General features: G+C 49.1%; 1 protein-coding gene across 3 annotated transcripts in view; it reads left to right on the forward strand.

Moving 5' to 3' along the window:
- LOC147708150 (fumarate hydratase, mitochondrial-like) overlaps nucleotides 1-22,816 on the forward strand; it is a 394,996-nt gene that overhangs the window by 302,041 nt on the left and 70,139 nt on the right. For all 3 annotated transcript variants that reach the window (XM_086926903.1, XM_086926904.1, XM_086926905.1), the window contains one exon: nucleotides 1,288-1,441. In XM_086926903.1, coding sequence (XP_086783029.1) covers nucleotides 1,288-1,441 — 154 coding nt within the window. The remainder of the gene's footprint in view (nucleotides 1-1,287; nucleotides 1,442-22,816) is intronic.

Genomic DNA, 22,816 nt, shown 5'->3' on the forward strand with positions numbered 1-22,816 from the left:
AGTACAACCTGCCTTGGGGTTGTAAGGCCTGCTAGAGGGGTGACTGACTTATGCCACAGGCAGTATTTTAGTTGGCATGGCACACATGGATGTGTGCCATGTCGACTTGTATTTTATTGTCTACACTGCACACAGACTGCACTGGCAGTATGTATGGGTCAGGGGTGGAGTCACTGAGGGTGGCAAAATATATGCTTCATCCCTCAGACTTTCTGTGGCCACATGGCCTCTGGTGCCCTTGGCACCTTTTACATGGGACTTATATGTAGGCCAGAGGAGTGCCAATGTGGGAGCACAGGTACAGTTTTGGGGAAAGAACACAGGCCATGGGTACCTGACTAGCAGAAACCCAGGGCACACTTAGGCAAGAAGCATCAAACACCAGGCAAAAAGTGGGGGGCAGCCATGCAAAAAGGGGCACGTTCCTACATCGTGCATGAATACTGGGAATTACCACCCAGATTTCGATGCAGGAATGGGGACACAGAAGTTTTGTTTAGTGGTTCCAAGGTGAGGCTGCTTTGAGAGAGTCATCGGTATGCAAGGACATTTCACTTCATGGGGCATGTAATGCTTCAGTTTCAAACGTGTCCTGTTATCCAAAAGGCTGTCCGGCCGCCTACTCCGGGTTGAGCCTCCAGCACCTAAGGAGATGAAAGGGGCAGAGTGGCGAACTGCATGGCCCACAGACAGGAACATTAGAAGGGGTATCATTCCCCTGCGAGGGCACTCATGCTGCAAGTGTATAGTTTTAGAGTGTGAAGCAGATCTACCTTGTTTATTCATGCAAGCTAACAGGCCTAGAGCCCTTATATGGTGCCAGATACTGGTGCTTTCCCTGAGAGCTTTATTTTAACGTGGGCAGGTGCCTGCGACACGTGGGTGACAGCATGACTTTTTCTGACACTGGCCTAGCAAAAACTTGTGAAATCCCTACCTCAGAGGTGGAAGGTCCCCCAACTACAAAAAAGTTACTGAAGTGGGAGATCCCAAAGCTATGAAGAGTTACGAAAAAAAAATATATTTCTGTTGACTATCCTGTTGCTCAAAACATAGAGACTGTTTTTATAAAATAGACAGGCTGTGTCTTGTATTCTTTGAGATGTCAGTATAAAATTCGAATGTCTCAAGGTATGAACCATTTTTAGAACGATAAAAAGTAATCACCAACAGAAGGGAAGTTATATTTATTTTGTTTTAGATAAGTGTGTTTAAATAATTTAAGGTAGATTCAGTGTGTATTTTTGTCTGATGTGTCTCATAATGTTTTCTTTGTGTTTGTTTTAGATAAAAAATGTGTTGAACTCTGCCAGGTTACTGGGGGATGCTTCGGTTTCCTTTACTGACAACTGTGTTGTCGGCATCCAAGCCAACACGGAAAGGATCAACAAACTGATGAACGAGTCCTTGATGCTGGTGACGGCCCTCAACCCTCATATTGGTGAGAAAGCAGGGAACGGTTATTGGGGAGGATGAAACTGTGATCAAGTGGCTATGGTTCTCGAAGTGCATTTTGATACAATATGTGTTTTCACTTTCCCAAGAAAATGGTTAATAGAGATAGACTTTTTTAAATGCAAGGTTTATGAAAAATGTTTGAAAGGCCAGAACTTGGTAATGTGAAATACTTAAAGAATTATGTGTACAATGCTCCTATGAAGTGACTTTGGGAAAGGAACCTTAAGCTTGATCTGTACCAAATAAACGCCAGACCTCTGTATACCTTGGGTATCTTTTATAAATAAATGAGTAACTATAAAGCTGAGGTGTATACAATTACCGTGCATTGGTTTTAGTAACCATAACTTAATGTATGGGGTTGTCCAAGAGGAATTCGGAGTGTCCCTCAGCGAAAGAGTGGCTGTTTGAAGTCCACTGGTAGGGCGGGGGGGTAACTGTATCGGGCAGTACAACCTCTATTCCATCTGTCGGGTAATTCGACAGTGAGTGTTCTAGTGCCATTGTGATCTGCAGAAGGCTATTTAGGCATCCCCCCGGAACAGAGATTTGGTATCCTCTTGTCGGTCTATTGGTTAAACCTTGAAAGATGAAGCCAGCTTCCAGCTCATCTAAGCTATTTACTTATCTACTAGCACACTATTTTTGGAGATTACTTTGTTCCCATATTCTTCCCGATTACTGGGTGTAGCATTTTGTTGGCATCTATGATGAGATGATGTTCGATATCTCTCATAGCACCATGATTTTGTTAGAAGGCGCATCTAACATCTCTTTCTCATTAGATGAAGTTCACAATACAATCTTGTGGCTCTCTAAAAACATAGCCCCGGATCTGTTTGTGTCCGAACCTCCGGTCTGGGAAACTTTGCTCACACATGCTTTAGATGCCTCAGTAAAAGTTGCAATTCCCCCCTCTTGGTCTCAATCTATGATTATACAGGAATTTAAAAAGAGGGATAGGAGTAAATCTTGTTGCAATAGATCTATCTCCCTTATTGTTTCATTAGTTAAGGTCATAGAGCGAGCCATCTTGAATAAGCTACTGATTTGGGCAGATGAAAAACACGTTCTTTCAGATTTCTAATGTGGGTTTAGGCCCCCTGCATGGTGCTGTTGACCCATGTCTTAACTTGTATTTTCTCATTAACTAATACACTGGGCAAATCCGGCTCCATTCATATAGCCTTTATGGATCTTACTTTGGACTGTGACCATGTGAACAGGGACACATTTTGGAGAATCTTTTTGTCTATGGGAGTCAACCTAGGTAATTTACATTTTTTTTTTAAGGGACCTGCACACCAGTATGTCGGCTGCAGTGAGATGTAACAGTGATGAATCATGCTCTGATGCCTTTTTGTTTTAAACGAGGAGTAAGACAAGGATGCATACTTAATTTTTTATTACTCTTTATATAAATCCGTTAGAAACCGCCTTTTTTTCTGGTAGGGTAGATCTCTATTGATGTGTGTGTCGTTTTATCCCCTCATTATTATAAGCGAATTATGTGGTTCTGCTGGCAAGAAGCACATCTGGTCTGGAACGTCAGCTAGATAGTTTAGTCAACTTTATGGATTTGTTGGAGTTTTCTAATTTAACCAAATTGCTTTTTATGGCGGCAGGCCCTAGATCCGAAAAGACAAAATCATTCAGTGTGCAAGGTAGATCCATATCTATGGTAGTCTCCTTTCCTTGCCTGGCTGTCTTGTTCGATATTTCAAGAAGTGGTCCCCTTTATTAACAGCATAAACAATAATTTGCTGAGGTCCACCTCGTTTGTGGTTGATTTTACTTCTAAGCTAGGCAACAAGCCTGTCAACACTATGTTGCAGCTATACCAGGCCAAGGGTGTTTCTGCTACAGCTTATGGTAGTGACATATGCGGGGGTTTAGATCTCTGTCCTTCAGTTGGTAGAAAATCAGTTTTCTAGACGTCTGCTAAGCTTATGGTATTGCATTTCTTGCTGTATAGCTCATCAGGAGTTGGGGATTAATTACATCTCTGATGTCTTCACCGTTCACCTGCTGATGTGGAGAAGTGTGGCTCAGGGGTTAGAGGCGGCAGACCCGGAAGCTGAGATCGGCCCTGGACCAGGGTTCAATTCCCCGCCTCGACGGGGCTTGGGCTCAATAATTCCACGGACTCGATAATTCTCGCTCCGGTGCCTACTCGACTCACGGGTTCACACCCTGCGACTCTGGGCAATAGCTTGCTTAATCTCCACAACGGCCCCTCGCGGCGGGATGCCTGGCTTTCACCTTGTGGATACCCTGCCGGGGTTATCTCACAGGGGAATACCAGGACGGGTTCCCTAAGCAAGCGCTTAGATACCTGCGATGTGGGTGATTTGCGCTATATAAATACATGTACATTTACATTTAGATGGATCTTGATTAAACAGGAATCCTACCTAAATCGGGCGATTATTGAGGGACTGTCTAACCCTAGACAGGGCCTTGCATATCCTTTGTGCTAGACCTGGCATCTTCCGGCGTGGTTTCAACTTTCTTTTTGCCTCCGACCTTCTGTTTTTGACTATGTGCTGGATTTTGTTTCTGCTGGCTTTAGGACTCTGGGCACTTTACCGCTACTGACCAGTGCTAAAGTGCAAGTGCTCCCTGTCTAAAATGTAATGGTAGTTAGTTACTCCATGATTGGCATATTTGATTTACTAGTAAGTGCAGGAGAGTAGGGTCTGCTTCCTATGGTCACCCCCACTTTTTGCTGTGATTCTCTGGTTTTCGACTTTAGTGTGGCTGTGGGCCTGCTAATCAGACCCACAGCCCAGCTGTTCTCTTTAAATTGCTACCATGTACTTTAGGTACATACCAGATTGGTTACTGGGTCACCCTTGTGAGCCCCTGTATAGTGTACCATAGGTACCCAGGGCATATGTGCACCTTAGGCCTACCAGAGGCTGCAGCATGTATTGTGCCACCCCTCGTTTGCCTTCCAAACTGACACCACAGGTCTGTTCATACAGCCTGGGTAAGGTGGTGTAATCACCCCTTACTTAGATATAGTATCCCTATATCTACCTATAGACACATATACACCTATAAGCCACTCCTAAGATAGGCTTCGACAATCCTGGAGGCAGAGTGCTTGGTTTTATATGAGAGGGTGCCCTAGCATGAGCTGAACCCCTCTGCAGCTTTTCGAACCATGTCCTTATAGCTGTTCTATGATATAGCCATACCATATGCTTTTAAGTGAATTATAATCCTCGCGGTTAATGCTAAATTTGGTTTGGCTTTATCAAAACATGTTGTGTAAGGTGTCAAACACTTTGGAATACTACCCCCTGCCAGTCCTGGCGGCGGGGGTAGCATTCCACCCTTCTAAAGGGAGAAGACATGTAGTTACTGCTTTACCCGGTTAAAGTTAAACAGAGCCTCAGCATCAAAAAATGGATGCTGCTGCCACAGACACGAGTCTGACCTCCTGTTGCTGGACGAAACTCCGGCAGGGGAGGCCTGGACAATAGGTTTCCTGTCCAGGGAGGTGCTGGCACCTCCCCAGACAGGGGTTTTGTGTATTGGGGCAGGGAGGGCTGCATTCAGTGAATGCTTCTAGACACTGCCTGGGGCACACAAGGTGCTCCATGCATAGCCCAGTTCAAACCGGTTGCTGGGGCACACAGCCCCAGCTCTGGCGCAAAACTAGGGAAAGGGGTGTAACCACCCCCTTCTCTGGTCCACCCATAGGAGGGACCTAGCCAGGTAGTCCAGCCCCCATCCTTAGTATAAGTATAGGAGTTGTGTCCCTAGGACTTTAGATTACCCTGGACGAATCTTTGAAAGACATATCCTGGACCTTCGACGTTCCATTCTGACTGGAAGACGGAAGATATCTCCCTTGTGGTCAAGGAGTGACCACCCTGTTCAAACAGGCACCAACAGCAACTTTGCCAGTCTGCATTTTTGAGGCTCCCGCCGGATCCCGAAGAATCTGCGACACAGGAACTGGACTTCCAGACTCCTCTGACCCCGACCCACATCCACAGCGAAGCTGAGACCCGTGGCGGACACGAGAGATGTGGGACCGGAACTCCTGGACATCCTGCATTTTGCAAGCTGCACTCCTTCAACGAGGTATCTCGAAGTTGTGCTCTGGGGTGCTTGAAGCCCTAGCCCGAGCACCATTTGCACCGAAGCCCAGGCCCCCACACTCTGCGAGTGTTCCGTGGGCCCTGCTTTTGCATTTGAGATAGATGCTTCTTCCCGGTTCGAAGCCCGTTGGCTAGTGAGCCCCTTGAAGACCTTTCTTTGAACTTAACTTGCTTTCCTGGTTTCTCCAGGCTTGCTCCAGCTTCCCTGAAAAGGAGAAGCGCCACAGACCTTGCTGGTCTGCAACAGAACCAATCTCGACATCCTGCGTGGGTTGCGGTTGACAAGGCTTGTTGGGTCCAATCCGGATACCGGCACCGCAGTCAACTAGGTCCATCGTGGGACAGCTCGAATCCAGCGCCTGAACATCGTCGATGCCTCCTGGACCTCGTGGCTGAAGAGACAAATTTGACTACTTCACCTGAAATCACCCAACATCGCCTGGTTCCTTCCTGGTCACTGGCTAGTGACCCAGACTCTGTCCCTTCTGCTATCAGGTTCTTCAGATCTTCGATCCACCCTTGGATCCACCTGGACACTTTTCTTCTCGGTGCCTGCAGCACTTCTTTGCAGCTCTTCATAGAAAACAACGCCGAAACCCGACACGAAAAGACACCTATGCACCCGGCTTCCCTGGGTGAGGTAACGCGCGTACTTTGGTGCTCCCATGGTTCTTGACTCTCAAAAGTGTCTTAGTTTAAAAGGGTTCCATCCTAGTCCACCCGGAAGTGTCCTTAAATTGTATATTTGTAACTTTTACGATCTCCATAGAAAGTCAATGGTAACCCTCGCCTGTGTTTAGACACTGCACGCATCTCCAGTGGGCCTCCTACTTCCTAACCTTTGGTCGATTAGTGTAGCCCCAGCCATTCCACAGGCCCTAGGCCTGCTTTCCAATTCTCTCGTGGTTCTTATACCACTTTCTTAGTATATGGTTTGTGATGCCTCTAGGGCATAACGTATACTGTGCAACTTAGCGTATATTAACTGTGTGACTTGTATTGTATTTTTACCTCTGACCTCATAAAGAGTGCAGAGGGGTTGTGTTTAGATTAAATACATATATATTTGATATATACCTTGTGTGGTGTCCTTTCATTTGGTACTCAAGGAATTATAATTGGTAAAACAACTTGCTTAACTCGCCTACTTAAGTCTTAACCTGAAGACTGCTGGTTCATACTACCACTAGGATAGCTTTCTATAAGGTTGACTTTACAACCACCATCAATAAGGGTCGATTAGACTGGTGCAAGGTGCCCACTAGAACTAGTTAACATCAAATACCAGGCTAACTTCTCACAGTAAGTACCTAGTTGTAGGAAAGTAGGATCTGCTTTCATGTTTACCCCCACTTGTTGCTGGTGTTATGCTGTTTTCTGACTAGTGTTACTGGGATCCTGCTTATCAGGACCCCAGTCATTGTGCTCTCTCCCTAAATTTGACTTTGGTAAGTACTTTGATACCTTCCCAATTGGCTGGCTTTGTACCTTTCTAAAGCCCTTGTATATAGTACTACGGTACTCAGGGCATAGGTACAACAGGGGGTCTCCCAAGGGCTGCAGCATGTATTAGGTCACCCATGAGAGACCACTCACACTGTGACTACAGCCCTGCCATTGCAGCCTGTGACTTGGTGCTAGCATCACTTGCAACAGATATACGTTTCCTTATATCAGAGGTCATTGCACTTAAAACCTACAAGTCACCTCTAAGGCAGGCCTTTCAATCCTGAAGACAGGGTGCTAGATTATAAGTGTGAGGGTGCCTTTGTGAGTAGGAAACCCCCTACAAACTCCGATGTCTATTCCCCAGGCTTTGTAAGTGTGGTCAGCCATTTAATAAGTATAGTTGACATCAAGTCAATTATGAGATGTGTTAGAACCGGCTGTCTCTAGTTGGCAGAGGTATGTACTTCTGACAAATAGGGACACTCCTTTTCTAGTCAGGGCAAGGGGATCACACCCTTCGATAACCCCTGCTCACCCCCTCGGTAGCTTGGCAGAGCAGTACAGGCTTATCTCAGAGGCTGTGCGTTAAGCAATTATGACCACATACAGTAACACAGTGAATACACTACAAATGGACACGACACCGTAGTATTATAAAAATAAGTATTTTTATATTAGGCTTAGCACAAGACCAAATAACGGCAAAACTGTACACAATCGGAATAAATACGTTCGGGAAGGAAAAAGGATAGTTCAAAGGTAGTTTCTTCTTTAGCATAAAAGTCTTTAGTATCAAGCAAATCTTCTTCTTGGAAACACAGTTCTTAGCAACAGGGTAACTCACACGGGAGCTACACAACGTCGAGGCAAAGATTATCCAAAGGTTCGGCGTCTACCGCGAGGAGCGCTGCGTCAAGCCTGGAGTCACACGGACCCCCAACAACACAGTACCTTTAGGAAAATGCAGCACACGATGATCAGCGGCGTCGAGCAATCCGGCGTCGCGTCTTCGGTGTCGATCAGGCCTCAGCAGGCGTTGTCGATGATGCAGTTGCACAGAGTGAGCAGCGCTCACGGCGTCGAAGGGCACACAGGTGATGCGATCAGCAGCGGTGCAGACACGAGGTCCTCTGGAGCTAGAGCCGTACTCCCACTCACTTGCGTTGCTGCTGGCGTCGGTCGGGCCCACCGTCCGGTCGTCGTGATTGCTGTTCCTTTCAGAGGTGCTGGATTCACACTTCCAGCAAATAGCACTCTTAGCAGATGAAGTCCTTTAGCCCTGTGACTTCAGCAGGAGACTGGCACTCTTCCAGTCCTTGGAGATTTTCTTAGCAAGCGTGAGAGTACACACACAGTTCCTCTCTCCTGGTTCCTTGGCAAAAATAAAGAAGCACTGCAGGATTCCCCCAACAACAGCACACTGGCAGAAGGGGTAGGCAGTCCTTTAGATCAGCAGGCTTCTTGTCCTTGGTTACAGGGTTCCTTGTCAGAAGTGATCTGATTTCCTAGTTCAGGGGTCCTTCTCTTATACCCCTTTTCGTCTTTGATCCCTTTGTCTATGTCGGGGATTTCCCAACATCCTGGGTCTGTGGTGGGTGGAGCTAGGCAGTAGCACCTTGCCTATTCATTGAGCCGGGCTGAGTCCTCAGACGCCCCGCAGGAGGTGGAGCCAGCATTGATACTGGCAGGAGCAGAGCTATCGCCCTCCTGGCAGGAGGTGGGGCTAGGATCGTCCATGGCAGGTACAGAGCCATCAGTCGCTTAGCAGGAGGTGGAGCCAGCATTGTATCAGGCAAGGCAGGCTATCAACAACTACTCTCCCCCTACTCTCAACGTAAATGTCCCACTCATCCCACACTGACTCATCCAGACCTCTTGGAGCCACCCAGCTCCTGTCACACACACGCAAGACCAGCAGAAACCAGATATGGTTAGGCAAGAAAATAGACACTTTCTAAAAGTGTCATTTTCGAACCCAGAGTCCAAAAACCATCCACACCAACGGATGCGTAATTAAACCCCGAGTTCAGGGATACCAAACTCGACATTGCACCGTACTCTCCGAGCCAGCTAGGATCATAGCATTAACAATCCCGGTGGCCCATTCTAATCAATGGAGAGCAGGCTACCTCGCCATAGTGAAGCACGAAGATGGCGGTACTTCACTATCAGGACATGCCAACTTGGTCAGGCGTGTCCTACCTTACACTTACAATGCACCCTGCCCACGGGCCTACCAGAGGGGTGACTAACATGAAGTTAAGGGAAGGTTGGAGGGGCTGGCACGTAGGTATACCTGCGCAGCCGGCGTGACAGTACAAGACTGCACGTGGGTCTCGCAATGACCGACCCGTAGACATTCTTTTACGAAGCCGCTCCTGTGGGTGGCACAACACGTGCTGCAAGCCCACGAGCGGCATTTGTATTTACAAGCCCCGGCACTCCTGGTGCGCTAGACTAGGGACTGACAGTAAACCAAATAAGCCAAACATGGATACAATAGATACATCATTTTAACATAGGGAGCACTTGCGCTATGGCACTGATCAGCAGTGACACGGCGCCCAAAGCGTATACCAGCAAAACATCGTAGAACAGTAGAGGCAAACAGAAAAAATGGAGGAGAGACTCAAGCCAATGATGTCAGGTCTAACACGTGTCCCCTCCAGCTGAAATGTGGGGAGAACTACCCTTAACCTAGGGAGTCCTCATCACTAAGGCGGAGAAATCTGGACAGACCATCAGCATTGGCGTGCTCTGTACCAGGGCGGTGTTCCACCGTAAAGTCCATCCCCTGTAGAGAAATGGACCACCTCAACAGTTTCGGATTCTCACCCCTCATGTGCATCAACCATCTGAGGGGCCTGTGGTCTGTCTGAACCCGGGAGTGAGTCCCAAACAGGTAGGGTCTCAGCTTCTTCAGCGCCCAGACCACAGCAAAAGCTTCTCTCTCTATCGCACTCCACCTTGTTTCCCTGGGAAGTAACCTCCTACTGATGAAGGCTACAGGCAAGTCTCGGCCCTCTTCATTCACCTGAGCTAGAACAGCCCCCACGCCATGCTCTGAAGCGTCCGTCTGAACAATGAATTCTTTCGAAAAGTCGGGTGCCTGGAGTATAGGTGCTGTGCACATTGCAGCTTTCAGGGTGTCAAAGGCCGTCTGACAGGCATCAGTCCAGATCACGTTTCGTGGCTGCTTCCTGGAAGTCAGCGACGTCAAGGGGTGCACAATGTTACCATAATCCTTGACAAACCTCCTGTAGTAACCCGTGAGACCTAAGAAGACTCTCACCTGCGTTTGGGTTTTGGGCGGCGCCCAAGCCAGGATGGTATCAATCTTGGGTTGCAGGGGGGCAACCTTGCCGCTCCCTACTTGGTGCCCCAAGTACACCACAGAACCCTGCCCAATCTGGCACTTACTGGCTTTGATTGTGAGGCCTGCTCCGCGCAGGGCCAACAACACTTCCTGGAGGTGGCGCAAGTGTTCCTCCCAGCTGGCGCTGAACACTGCGATGTCGTCCAGGTAGGCGGCACTGAAGTCCTCCAGTCCAGCCAAGACCTGGTTGACCAACCTCTGGAAGGTGGCAGGGACATTCTTCATCCCAAAGGGCATCACCCGGAACTGGTATAGCCCATCTGGTGTGGAGAATGCTGACCTCTCTTTTGCCCCATCAGTTAAGGCGATCTGCCAGTACCCAGACGTTAAATCAAACGTACTAAGGTACCGGGCAGCCCCCAACCGATCGATGAGCTCATCAGCTCTGGGGATGGGGTGCGCGTCGGTCTTCGTGACCGAATTGAGTCCTCGGTAATCCACGCAGAACCGGAGTTCTGGTGAAGCACCAGGCGCTGCAGCCTTCGGGACCAAGACCACTGGGCTGGCCCAAGGACTGCTAGAGGACTCAATCACCCCTAACGCGAACATTTTGGAGACCTCCTCCTTAATGTACGCTCTGACCTTGTCAGTCACCCTGTAAGCCTTGTGCTTCACAGGAGGGCTGTCTCCGGTGTCAACGTCATGGACACACCGATGCGTGACACCCGGAACCAAGGAAAACAGATCCGGGAATTGTCCCAACAGTTGGCGACAATCCTGTTTCTGTTCAAGGGTCAGTGTGTCAGAGAGGACCACACCATCCACCGACCCGTCTTGCTCTTTAGCACACAGGAGGTCGGGAAGAGGCTCACTCTCCTCCTCCGTTCCATCATCTGTAGCTAGGAGCATGCCCACTTCGGACCTTTCTAAGTGGGGCTTCAAACGGTTGACATGCAGGACCCGCAAGGGGTTCCTGGGAGATTTCAAGTCCACCAAGTAGGTGACATCGCTCTTCTTCTCCACAACCTTAAACGGTCCAGTCCACCTGTCCTTGAGCGCACAAGGTTCCACAGGGGACATGACCCACACTTCCTGACCAGGCTGAAGCTCTACCAGAGTGGCATTCCGGTCGTACCACCGCTTCATCTCCTCCTGGCGGGCCTCCAGATTTGCCTGAGCAAGTTCTCTGAAGCGCCGAGTCTGGTTCCGAAAGGCCAGCATGTAACTGTATACATCCTGGGGAGGTTTCCTGGGAGATTGCTCCCAGCCTTCCTTGACCAGACTCAGAGGTCCTCTTACCGGGTGACCGTATAAGAGCTCAAAGGGGCTGAACCCTAGAGACTTCTGCGGCACCTCACGGTAAGCAAACAACAGGCATGGCAAGAGGACATCCCATTTCCGCCTCATTGGTTCTTCAAGACCCATAATCATGCCTTTCAGGGTCCGGTTGAATCTCTCAACCAGCCCGTTTCCTTGAGGGTGGTAAGGAGTGGTGAACCGGTAGGTTACCCCACACTCCTTCCACAGAGACTTCATATAGTTCGAAATGAAGTTGGTGCCTCGGTCGGACACCACCTCTCTGGGGAACCCCATCAGGGAGAAAACACCCATCAGTGCCCGTCCCACCACGGGGACCGTCACTGTTCTGAGAGGGATGGCTTCCGGGTACCTTGTGGCATGGTCCACCAAGACCAGGATGAACCTGTTGCCCAGGGCTGTCTTGGGGTCCAGGGGCCCAACAATGTCAATACCCACCCGGTCAAAGGGGGTGCTGACCACTGGAAAAGGTTGGAGGGGAGCCTTCTGCTTCCTTCCGCTTTTCCCACTTGCCTGGCAAGTGCGACAAGTCTTGCAATGGATGTCTACATCCCTACGCATCTGAGGCCAATAAAAATGGGTGACAAGCCTGTCATAGGTCTTGTCCTGCCCCAGATGTCCAGCTAACGGTACGTCATGAGCCAAACCCAGTAGGAAGGCTCTGAAGCGCTGGGGTACCACCAGCACACGGGCTGACCCAGGCTCAGCAGCCTTAGGCTCGCTATACAGGAGATCGTTCTCCCAGTACACAAAATGTGACCCTGACTGATCACCTGAGGATTGGGCGGAGGCCTGCTGCCTCATGCCCACAAGAGAAGGGCACTCCTTCTGTTCCGCACAGAATTCCTCCCTGGAGGGACCACCATCCTGCTGCCAGTGGGTCAGCTCGGGCAGATCTCCCAGTTCGGCAATTTGTTCCCCTGTGGGCTCCAGGGCATCCCCCTCAGGGTCTACCTCCTCCTGGACCACGGGAACTACGGGGGCCGGTTTCCCGCGCCTCCTGCCTCTTCTCTTCACAGCTGGGTCCTGGGCCGTACTTTCAGGCTCCGGGACCCCATCAACACCCTTATTCACTGTCATCGAACGAGTGGTTGCACACACCCACTCTGGCACACCCAACATTTTCAAGTACGCCGCTCTCTCCACCTTAGCCCAAGGTGAGTCTTCTAAATCATTGCCCAGGAGACAATCGACAGGCATGGCGGGCCTCACAGCAACCTGAAGAGTACCTGAAACTCCCCCCCCATTCAAAGGAAACCTGAGCCACCTCACACTCTTTCTGGGAGTTATCGGCAGCTATCACGGGGTAGAATGCGTGGGGAACCACCTGCTCTCTGGACACCAAGTGACACTTGACAGCTGTCACACTCGCTCCGGTGTCTCTGAGAGCTTCCACTCTATGGCCATTAATGGTCACCCACTGCCTATATTTACTAGTGTTACTAGGCAGGGGGGGTGGAGGGACCATTTGCATGTCTCCTAGCGAGACCAGGGACATTTCTGCGGGACCCCTCCCATCATGGACAACCATCTCCTCCCCTCCCAAGGCTACACTCGCCAACTGACGAGGGGGTGCACGCGGCGGTGCATTCGAATCCTTTTTGGGACACTGGGGGTCATAAAACCGGTGTCCCACCTGTCCACAACCGTAGCAGGTTAGAGGGCCCCTATGAACAGGTTTACCCGTCGGGGCCCCTGGCTTCTTCTCAGGGGGAGGCTGGGAACCTTTCCCTTGGTTCCCTTGGGGATTACTTTGGGGCCCTTTCTGAGACTCCTTCTGTTTTCCCTTGTCCCCCCCACTCTTCTGCTGGGGACCCTGCCCACCTTTGGCTGAGTCTCCCACTGGACCCTTGTGGACCCTGGTACTGACCCAGCGGTCCGCCTCCTCAGCAAGTTTTCTAGGGCTAGATATCTTGCTATCAATCAGGTGCTGGCGCAGCTCTGGAAAACAGTTATTAGACAAGTGCTCCCAAGCAAACAAATCATAAAGAGCTTCATAACTTTCCACTTTGCTGCCCTTTACCCAACCATCCATGGCTCTGCAAAAATAAGACACATATTCAACCCACGTCGTACCAGGCAACTTCTTACATTCTCTAAAAGCTTGTCTGTACTGCTCGGGGGTTAAGCCATATCGCAACATTAAAGCATCTTTCATATGAGCATACGACAGCCTATCCGCAACAGGCATGTCTAACAGGGTATCTCTTCCCTCATTCACAAAGCGACCCCACAACCCCGCTCCCCAATTCTTCTCAGGGACCTGGTGGGCCAACAATGCTAACTCATATGCTTTAAACCACTGACCAATATCTTCATTCTTATTGTAATCTTTGATCACATCTTTCGGGAAGTAAAACTTACTTTCTGCAGGCTTGGATGGAATGCTGCCACCAGAGGGATTCAACTCTAACTTTTTAGCTTGGATATCCAGTTCCCTCAACCTGGCTTCACGCTCCAAAGCTAACTTCTCTCGTTCAAACTCCAACTTTTTGATCTCTAAATCAGCTTCCCTTCTACCTCTTGCATTTTCTAACTCCAACTGCCCATTTATCTTTAGCCTTGCCATCTCCATGTTGTAAGCTCGCTCTTTCGCCCTTTCTTCTCTTTCTTCAGGGGAAAGACCTTTGGAGGAAACACTGCTTCCGGGAGAGGGCACAGGTCCATTCACTGGCACCTCCTCATCCCCTTCCTCTGTGGATACCACCACCACATCAGAGGGATTTCTCGATTCCCACCAGGCCTGCAATGCTTTATAAAAATCATCTTTTCTCGAGAGGCCGGTGGTAGGAACTTCAAACTGGTTGCAAAAGTGTTTCAGCTCATCTTTCTTGTATTTCTTTAGCTTGCTCCTCTCGAACTCTTCCACAACAACGATAGCAGGGGCAGTGACTCCGTTGTCACTCATGGCTAAAACTGGCAGTGTTCAGAAAATCAAGGTTCAGAAAAGCGGAGAGCAAAAATAGGATCCTTCCGAATCGGATTGTGACTGCGCTATGGTCTGCTTTCACTATGTAGCGCACACTAATCACTGTACATGGGTCATGAATGCAAAGTCCAAATCCTCACCGCTGACCCACCAATGTTAGAACCGGCTGTCTCTAGTTGGCAGAGGTATGTACTTCTGACAAATAGGGACACTCCTTTTCTAGTCAGGGCAAGGGGATCACACCCTTCGATAACCCCTGCTCACCCCCTCGGTAGCTTGGCAGAGCAGTACAGGCTTATCTCAGAGGCTGTGCGTTAAGCAATTATGACCACATACAGTAACACAGTGAATACACTACGAATGGACACGACACCGTAGTATTATAAAAATAAGTATTTTTATATAAGGCTTAGCACAAGACCAAATAACGGCAAAACTGTACACAATCGGAATAAATACGTTCGGGAAGGAAAAAGGATAGTTCAAAGGTAGTTTCTTCTTTAGCATAAAAGTCTTTAGTATCAAGCAAATCTTCTTCTTGGAAACACAGTTCTTAGCAACAGGGTAACTCACACGGGAGCTACACAACGTCGAGGCAAAGATTATCCAAAGGTTCGGCGTCTACCGCGAGGAGCGCTGCGTCAAGCCTGGAGTCACACGGACCCCCAACAACACAGTACCTTTAGGAAAATGCAGCACACGATGATCAGCGGCGTCGAGCAATCCGGCGTCGCGTCTTCGGTGTCGATCAGGCCTCAGCAGGCGTTGTCGATGATGCAGTTGCACAGAGTGAGCAGCGCTCACGGCGTCGAAGGGCACACAGGTGATGCGATCAGCAGCGGTGCAGACACGAGGTCCTCTGGAGCTAGAGCCGTACTCCCACTCACTTGCGTTGCTGCTGGCGTCGGTCGGGCCCACCGTCCGGTCGTCGTGATTGCTGTTCCTTTCAGAGGTGCTGGATTCACACTTCCAGCAAATAGCACTCTTAGCAGATGAAGTCCTTTAGCCCTGTGACTTCAGCAGGAGACTGGCACTCTTCCAGTCCTTGGAGATTTTCTTAGCAAGCGTGAGAGTACACACACAGTTCCTCTCTCCTGGTTCCTTGGCAAAAATAAAGAAGCACTGCAGGATTCCCCCAACAACAGCACACTGGCAGAAGGGGTAGGCAGTCCTTTAGATCAGCAGGCTTCTTGTCCTTGGTTACAGGGTTCCTTGTCAGAAGTGATCTGATTTCCTAGTTCAGGGGTCCTTCTCTTATACCCCTTTTCGTCTTTGATCCCTTTGTCTATGTCGGGGATTTCCCAACATCCTGGGTCTGTGGTGGGTGGAGCTAGGCAGTAGCACCTTGCCTATTCATTGAGCCGGGCTGAGTCCTCAGACGCCCCGCAGGAGGTGGAGCCAGCATTGATACTGGCAGGAGCAGAGCTATCGCCCTCCTGGCAGGAGGTGGGGCTAGGATCGTCCATGGCAGGTACAGAGCCATCAGTCGCTTAGCAGGAGGTGGAGCCAGCATTGTATCAGGCAAGGCAGGCTATCAACAACTACTCTCCCCCTACTCTCAACGTAAATGTCCCACTCATCCCACACTGACTCATCCAGACCTCTTGGAGCCACCCAGCTCCTGTCACACACACGCAAGACCAGCAGAAACCAGATATGGTTAGGCAAGAAAATAGACACTTTCTAAAAGTGTCATTTTCGAACCCAGAGTCCAAAAACCATCCACACCAACGGATGCGTAATTAAACCCCGAGTTCAGGGATACCAAACTCGACATTGCACCGTACTCTCAGAGCCAGCTAGGATCATAGCATTAACAATCCCGGCGGCCCATTCTAATCAATGGAGAGCAGGCTACCTCGCCATAGTGAAGCACGAAGATGGCGGTACTTCACTATCAGGACATGCCAACTTGGTCAGGCGTGTCCTACCTTACACTTACAATGGACCCTGCCCACGGGCCTACCAGAGGGGTGACTAACATGAAGTTAAGGGAAGGTTGGAGGGGCTGGCACGTAGGTATACCTGCGCAGCCGGCGTGACAGTACAAGACTGCACGTGGGTCTCGCAATGACCGACCCGTAGACATTCTTTTACGAAGCCGCTCCTGTGGGTGGCACAACACGTGCTGCAAGCCCACGAGCGGCATTTGTATTTACAAGCCCCGGCACTCCTGGTGCGCTAGACTAGGGACTGACAGTAAACCAAATAAGCCAAACATGGATACAATAGATACATCATTTTAACATAGGGAGCACTTGCGCTATGGCACTGATCAGCAGTGACACGGCGCCCAAAGCGTATACCAGCAAAACATCGTAAAACAGTAGAGGCAAACAGAAAAAATGGAGGAGAGACTCAAGCCAATGATGTCAGGTCTAACAAGATGTCTAACTATATATTGGCGGCACGGAAACCGGTCATGTTCTAGTGTTAGGTGTAGGATCCCATGTACTGAGGGCTACACTAGGGAGCCCCCCTGTATTCTCGGTACCAGCCTTTTAGGGTCTAACAGCAAGCTAGTGCTGCTGCTGACCACAGACACGATTCTGCCCTTCTACTGCTTAACTGAGCTTGAGCAAGGGAAGGTAGAACAATAGTTTTCCTGTCATAGGGAGATGTGACCACCTCCCAGACAGGACTCCGTGTATTGGGCTGGGGCGGGGGCGCTTGCCAGCACTGCCAGACTGCTTTGAAGGGCACATTTGGTGCCCTCCTGGCATACTCCAGTTGAAACCAGTTCAGGGAGCCGTTGACTGCTGCTGTGGTGTAAACCTGGACAAAAGACTTGGGAGTATCCTCCCCTCTGTCCAGCCCCTCCTCTGGGAGGTATTCCTGAATTGTCTCAACCCTTTCCCTAGGGTACTTAAGGGCTTAGCTGGGGGTGGCTCTTCAAATTCATAGTGAGACAAGGCTCCGATCCGAAACCATTTCAACTTCTCCCGTCTGGGCACTTTGGACTTCGCCTAGGAACTGAGACTACTTCAAGGAAGACTCCTGCTGCTCCTGTTTTCGTCGTCCTGCTAGTCTTCTGCGTCGTCTATGCCTGTACTTCTCCAGGTTCTTCTCCAGGCCTGTGGGCATCAAAGACACCTTAAGGAATCTCCCTTGGAGTGAAGGAGTCACTCACCTGCATCTGCAGGCACCGCATTGAAGCTTACCAGCCTGCTGCCCCTGATGGCCCATGGACTTCAAAAGGCTCAGCAACAAAGGTGGTAGTTCTTAAACTCCCTCGAGGCCTGCAGTGTCTTCTCAGCAAGTTTGAGGCCAGTATCAGTTGGAACCACTGGAACAGAACCCTGTGTACTACGTCGCCTTGCGGGTGTCAAGGCTTGTTGACTCTGTCCTCCAGAGATCTTCGGCTACAAGAAGCTCCAGCCTCCGGCATCTCTTCCCACCAAGGTGTTCGTCCTTACTGCATCCTCTGCACTGTTGGCCTGCATCTTTGGTGAGCTGCTCCAGGTCCTTTTGCAACTCCTGTGCCTTCAGCCTGTGGGTCATCTTGACAGTCTTCTTTGGCTTCAGTGGGATCCCCTGTGTGCTCGGAGCCTGCTCTGTCTCTCCTGCACTTGGTTAGTCCCTTGGACCTTCCTGGTTTCAATGTTGCTCCTTTTTCATTCATCACATCTGTTGCTGTTGCCATGGCTTGTTGGTGCTCCTGCCAGTCACCATCACCGTGGTTCACGACTTCTGACGTGGGACTGCTCGTGAACGGCTCTTGGTCTACCACAGTGTCGCCTGGCCTTCCACAGCTGCAGCGACAAGGTTACCGTCAACTCTCCTGCACATCTTCTGTCATTGGTGGTCATTGGTCTTCCGTGCCTCCTTGGGACTCCCGAGTGCCTTAGACCCTGTCCCATCTGCTTGTAGGTACTTCTCTTCAACAATACATCCTTGGATCCCACTGGACTGTCACCTTCTGCACCAGTGGCATCTTTTCTTAAGCCCTCCATTGTGGTCTACGACGGTTTCCGGCGTCACTTCATACCTATTCACCCGGCTTCGCCTTTCCTGGGGTATCTTCGGGTGGGGTTGACGTAAATAATTAATTTACTCTCTTAATTTCTATGCAGGTAAGTACTTAATCAATAATAACTCAGATCGGGTGAAAAAAGACAGAGTCCGTGGTGTTAGAGTTCTAAGGGTTTTATTCCTTAAAAAGGAATGGTCATGACCAAGATATCATGTTCTGACCACCACACAGGGTGTCAGAAGGGATAGATGAACGCGCTCACATTTTATTAACAGTACATAGCTTATATACTTATTGTACACCATTTAAAACAGTATAGAAGGCGTAACAGCTGAGAGAAGACAAGATAACAATATACACGTGGTACATGTGCGTAATCAAGAGGCGTGAGCTAGAGGTGTGTTCTGGAAACGTCACTGATAGGTGTCACAAAGGGGGTGGCACTAACAGAAAATGTGGCAATGTCAGCAGAAATCGGAAGCTTGGATGCGCACGCAGCTGCATGACGTGTAATTAGAGGGGTGCAGGGGACTTGACATTTACACGGACGGAAAGAGACAGAAGTCTGGCATGTCAGATCAACTTGTGCTTCGATCATATCTGATATCTGATGTTTAGGAACTCAGCTATCTGGGCAGAAAGGTCTCTAGAGCAGAAGCTATTCTATACTTGCTGTGAGTGCGTGTATAAGCGCCTGGGTGTCTGTATGAGAAGCGTGGGGGCATGGGGCCTTCCATGGAAGCATGGCAACGAAGCTATGAATTACTTGCACAGAGACAGGTCGGCCCTTTAGCCCTGTAGCTGAGGAAGGATGTTTACTGAAGCTAGCAGGCAGGAATGTATTTTCGGGGAGGGAAACAGATAACTCGAAGGTTATAGTCAATCTTGGCAGGCAGCAGGCTGAGCCGAGCGCGAGGGGCCGCGCTGAAAGTAAGTCAGAGTTCACGAGTACAGGGGCTGCCTGGGCAGAGATTTCTCGGAGTCAGAAGCCAGAAAAGAGGCTCGGTGGCAGAGATTCAGGGCCTACTTCAGCCAGAGCTAAAAAACGTAGGAGTACACTACAAAAAGACGTTGGCATAGCATACTTAGGAACGGACCATTCGACCCATTCATGTTGGGTCTGAAAGAGGACATGTTAACGTTGGACGCAAATGTATTTGCGTCTTCATAGCTGACACAGGAGGGAAGTTACATGCACTTTAACTCGTACATGGAGACGGTGGGGTACTCGCTAGGGAACACAACTTGACCATAAAATTTAGATTACCTCATTCCCTCCTTGTTCCCTACGGACCCTTCATGATATATCGATCCTCATGAATCGATCAGTCTGTTCTTGTAACATTATATGTTCATCTTTCTTTCTTTGACGATTTGAGAGACAACTGGAATGTTCAATACACGATGTGGCACACAGTCCACATATCGCTGGCCCACACTGTAGGCACAGGCAGCAGCTGAATACTATAACAAGGCCAATGCCTAGGAAGGATAAGATCTTCCAACCCCAAGCTGTTAACGTTGTCCAGAACCAACCGGACCAAGTCCAGGTGCCTGGATTCTGGTGTATCTGATTCGCAATTTTATGCAGACGGGTAATAGCTTCATAGACAGATGGTGCATTTTGTGGGATGAAAACGCAGCAACTTGACCCGATGACCTTACAGGCTCCACCTCTATCTGCCAAGATGACGTCAATAACAAGACGATTTTGAAGGACAACAACCCGCATAGCAGATTGCTCCTCTGTTAAGTTACCTAAGGCGGAGGCAGTTTCATGTACTACTGCTTCAAGTGTTCTAGTTAATCTGCGTATTAATTTACTGTTTTGGACAGGTCCTAGAAAGAAAAAGAATCCTTTATTGAAATCAGTGTACTGTTCCCATGCCGTTTCTGTGTAGTCGACAAGTGGAATATCTCTTTTGGGTCTATTCGGTACTAGATTCGTATTTCTATGGTAATCTGGGGGAGCTAGAAAAACAGGTGGCAGAAGGAATGCAATGTAACAGGTACCATCCCAATCTGGAGGCAAACGTATGTATGCGGTATGACCACAAACAAAATAGGAGTGACTGATAGCTTTAAAAGACGATTTACCATGATCACTGAATTCGACCACAGTAGTGCATTTACTATGACCTACGTGTACTGAACCTTTCTTGCTAACACATAATTCACCTGTGACTGGTAATACTAACATATGGGGCAGAACTGGAGCATCCTCGGATTCTACAGTAAGGATCATAAGGCTAATTGTGTAATTACCTAATCCATATACTTCATTTTCTAGATCAGTTCCTATTCGAGTGGGAAGTCCCTCTTTATCAGGATAACAGACGTTGAGCAGGACTAAGTTCAAGTTTCCCCAAACCCAGCCCCCATCGGAAACAGCAATATCAGGATCTAAGGAATTAATTATTTTAAACCATGCCCCACAGGAGCCATTGTGAGTGAACGGGTACGGGAAGAGGGGCAGAGCTCCCTTGTAATTCTGGTAGGGAGGGAGTCGGCCACATATCCAGCAGTCGGTAGCATTATTTGTCTGATGGGAGTGGTGTAACATACTAATGAATGTATTGTTGCGCAGCGCAAGTCTGTAAGAGAGTTCATGTGCAGGAAGTTCACTAAAAGTGTGTTCAGCAGAGACATTGTAAACAGATTTTTCACGCCTGAAAATAGGCCAATATATAGGTAGCAGAATGCTGGCAATAATAATTAGAATACTTAGAAAAAACATTATTAACAACGTCACTATACAGTGACTACGCAGTGATTTACAGTATGTACGTTTCTTTGCTTCTCTCTCTCTCTCTCTATCTCGATCTAGGGGATACATGTCAGAAACTATTTAACCGATTCACCTAGGGGAGGACTTAAACAATTAAACTGTCTGACTTGCTAGATCGGAGTTTCATACGATATAGTTCTTGGGGAGTCTTTTCTCGTTCAGACACTGTAACGTCTTTTCTTTCAACACAGTCTTTGGTGGGGGTGGACGAGTTAGAGTCCTGTTTTAGTCCGTTTTTTAGTTCATTGCAAAGTTTGATGTGACTCGTGTGGACCCACCCCTTTCTCCCCTCTATCTTCACGGCGGTCCTTGTTGTAAGGAGGACGGTCTTCGGGGACTTCCAGCGGGGCTCCAGCGGACTTTTCCGGTCGAAATTCCGGACGAGTACCAGGTCCCCAGGACGGACCTCATGCGCCTTTACATCGGTGTGGTCAGGGAAGGCTGCGGCAACCTGTGAACGACATGATTGGAGTGCAGACATCAAGGAGGCAAGGTAATCTGTCAACATATTGCAATCAACATCAGTGATTTTCTTCGGAATGGGCGTCCCCCACATATTCGGTGGTCTGCCAAAGACCACTTCGTACGGGGATAGCCCTGATCTTGAATGGGCGACCATTCTCATGTAGAATAGTGCCACGGGCAGGGCGACTATCCAGTCGACCCCCTTTTCCTGACAGATCTTTGCAAGGCGGATTTTTAGTGTCTGATTATGCCTTTCTACAAGGCCTGCTGCTTCGGGATGTCGGACACAGTGGAACCTCCACCTATATCCTAGCAAAAGGGAAACCTGTTTCATCAACTCGGACGAGAATGGCTGTCCGTTATCTGAATACACGACACGGGGCAAACCGTACCGTGGGAAGAATTCACGAACCAACTGTCGGGCAGTGGTCGGAGCAGTGTAGTCTGGAACTGGGTATGCTTCGGTCCAGCGGGACAGAGCACAAACAACTACAAGGACATATTTAAAACCTCGACAACTGTTCATCTGGATATAATCCATCTGGAGGACTTCAAAAGGGTGATCGGGAGGATGAAATCCACCTTGTTCTACAGGGACGCTTTTACCTGGATTGAACTGACAACAGATCATGCAAGTACGCACTTTCTGTTTTGCTGCTGCTCGTAAGTGTTTGTTGTACCAGAGATTTTGCAAACTGTCTAACATCGCCTTCTCTCCTAGATGTGCCGGGCTATGTGCTGTGTTTATCATGACTTGAACCATTGAGTCAGGGAGAAACCATATAGATTTTTCCTTCGTTATCCAACCTTGATCTGTCTGAATCCCTCCTAGTTCAGTCCATTTCTTTATTTCATCTGGAGTAGCATGTGTCTGGATATCAATTACGTCTAGGGCGGGATCTCTAACTGTCATACACTTTGTCGGTACTATTGTCTTTGTCACATCAGTAATCTGGGTGTGAGTCAGTGCTGTATGTTTTGCTGTCTGGTCTGCCAGGTCGTTACC

Source organism: Lissotriton vulgaris, chromosome 6 (assembly GCF_964263255.1).
Source record: "Lissotriton vulgaris chromosome 6, aLisVul1.2, whole genome shotgun sequence".
Taxonomy (NCBI): Eukaryota; Metazoa; Chordata; class Amphibia; order Caudata; family Salamandridae; genus Lissotriton; species Lissotriton vulgaris.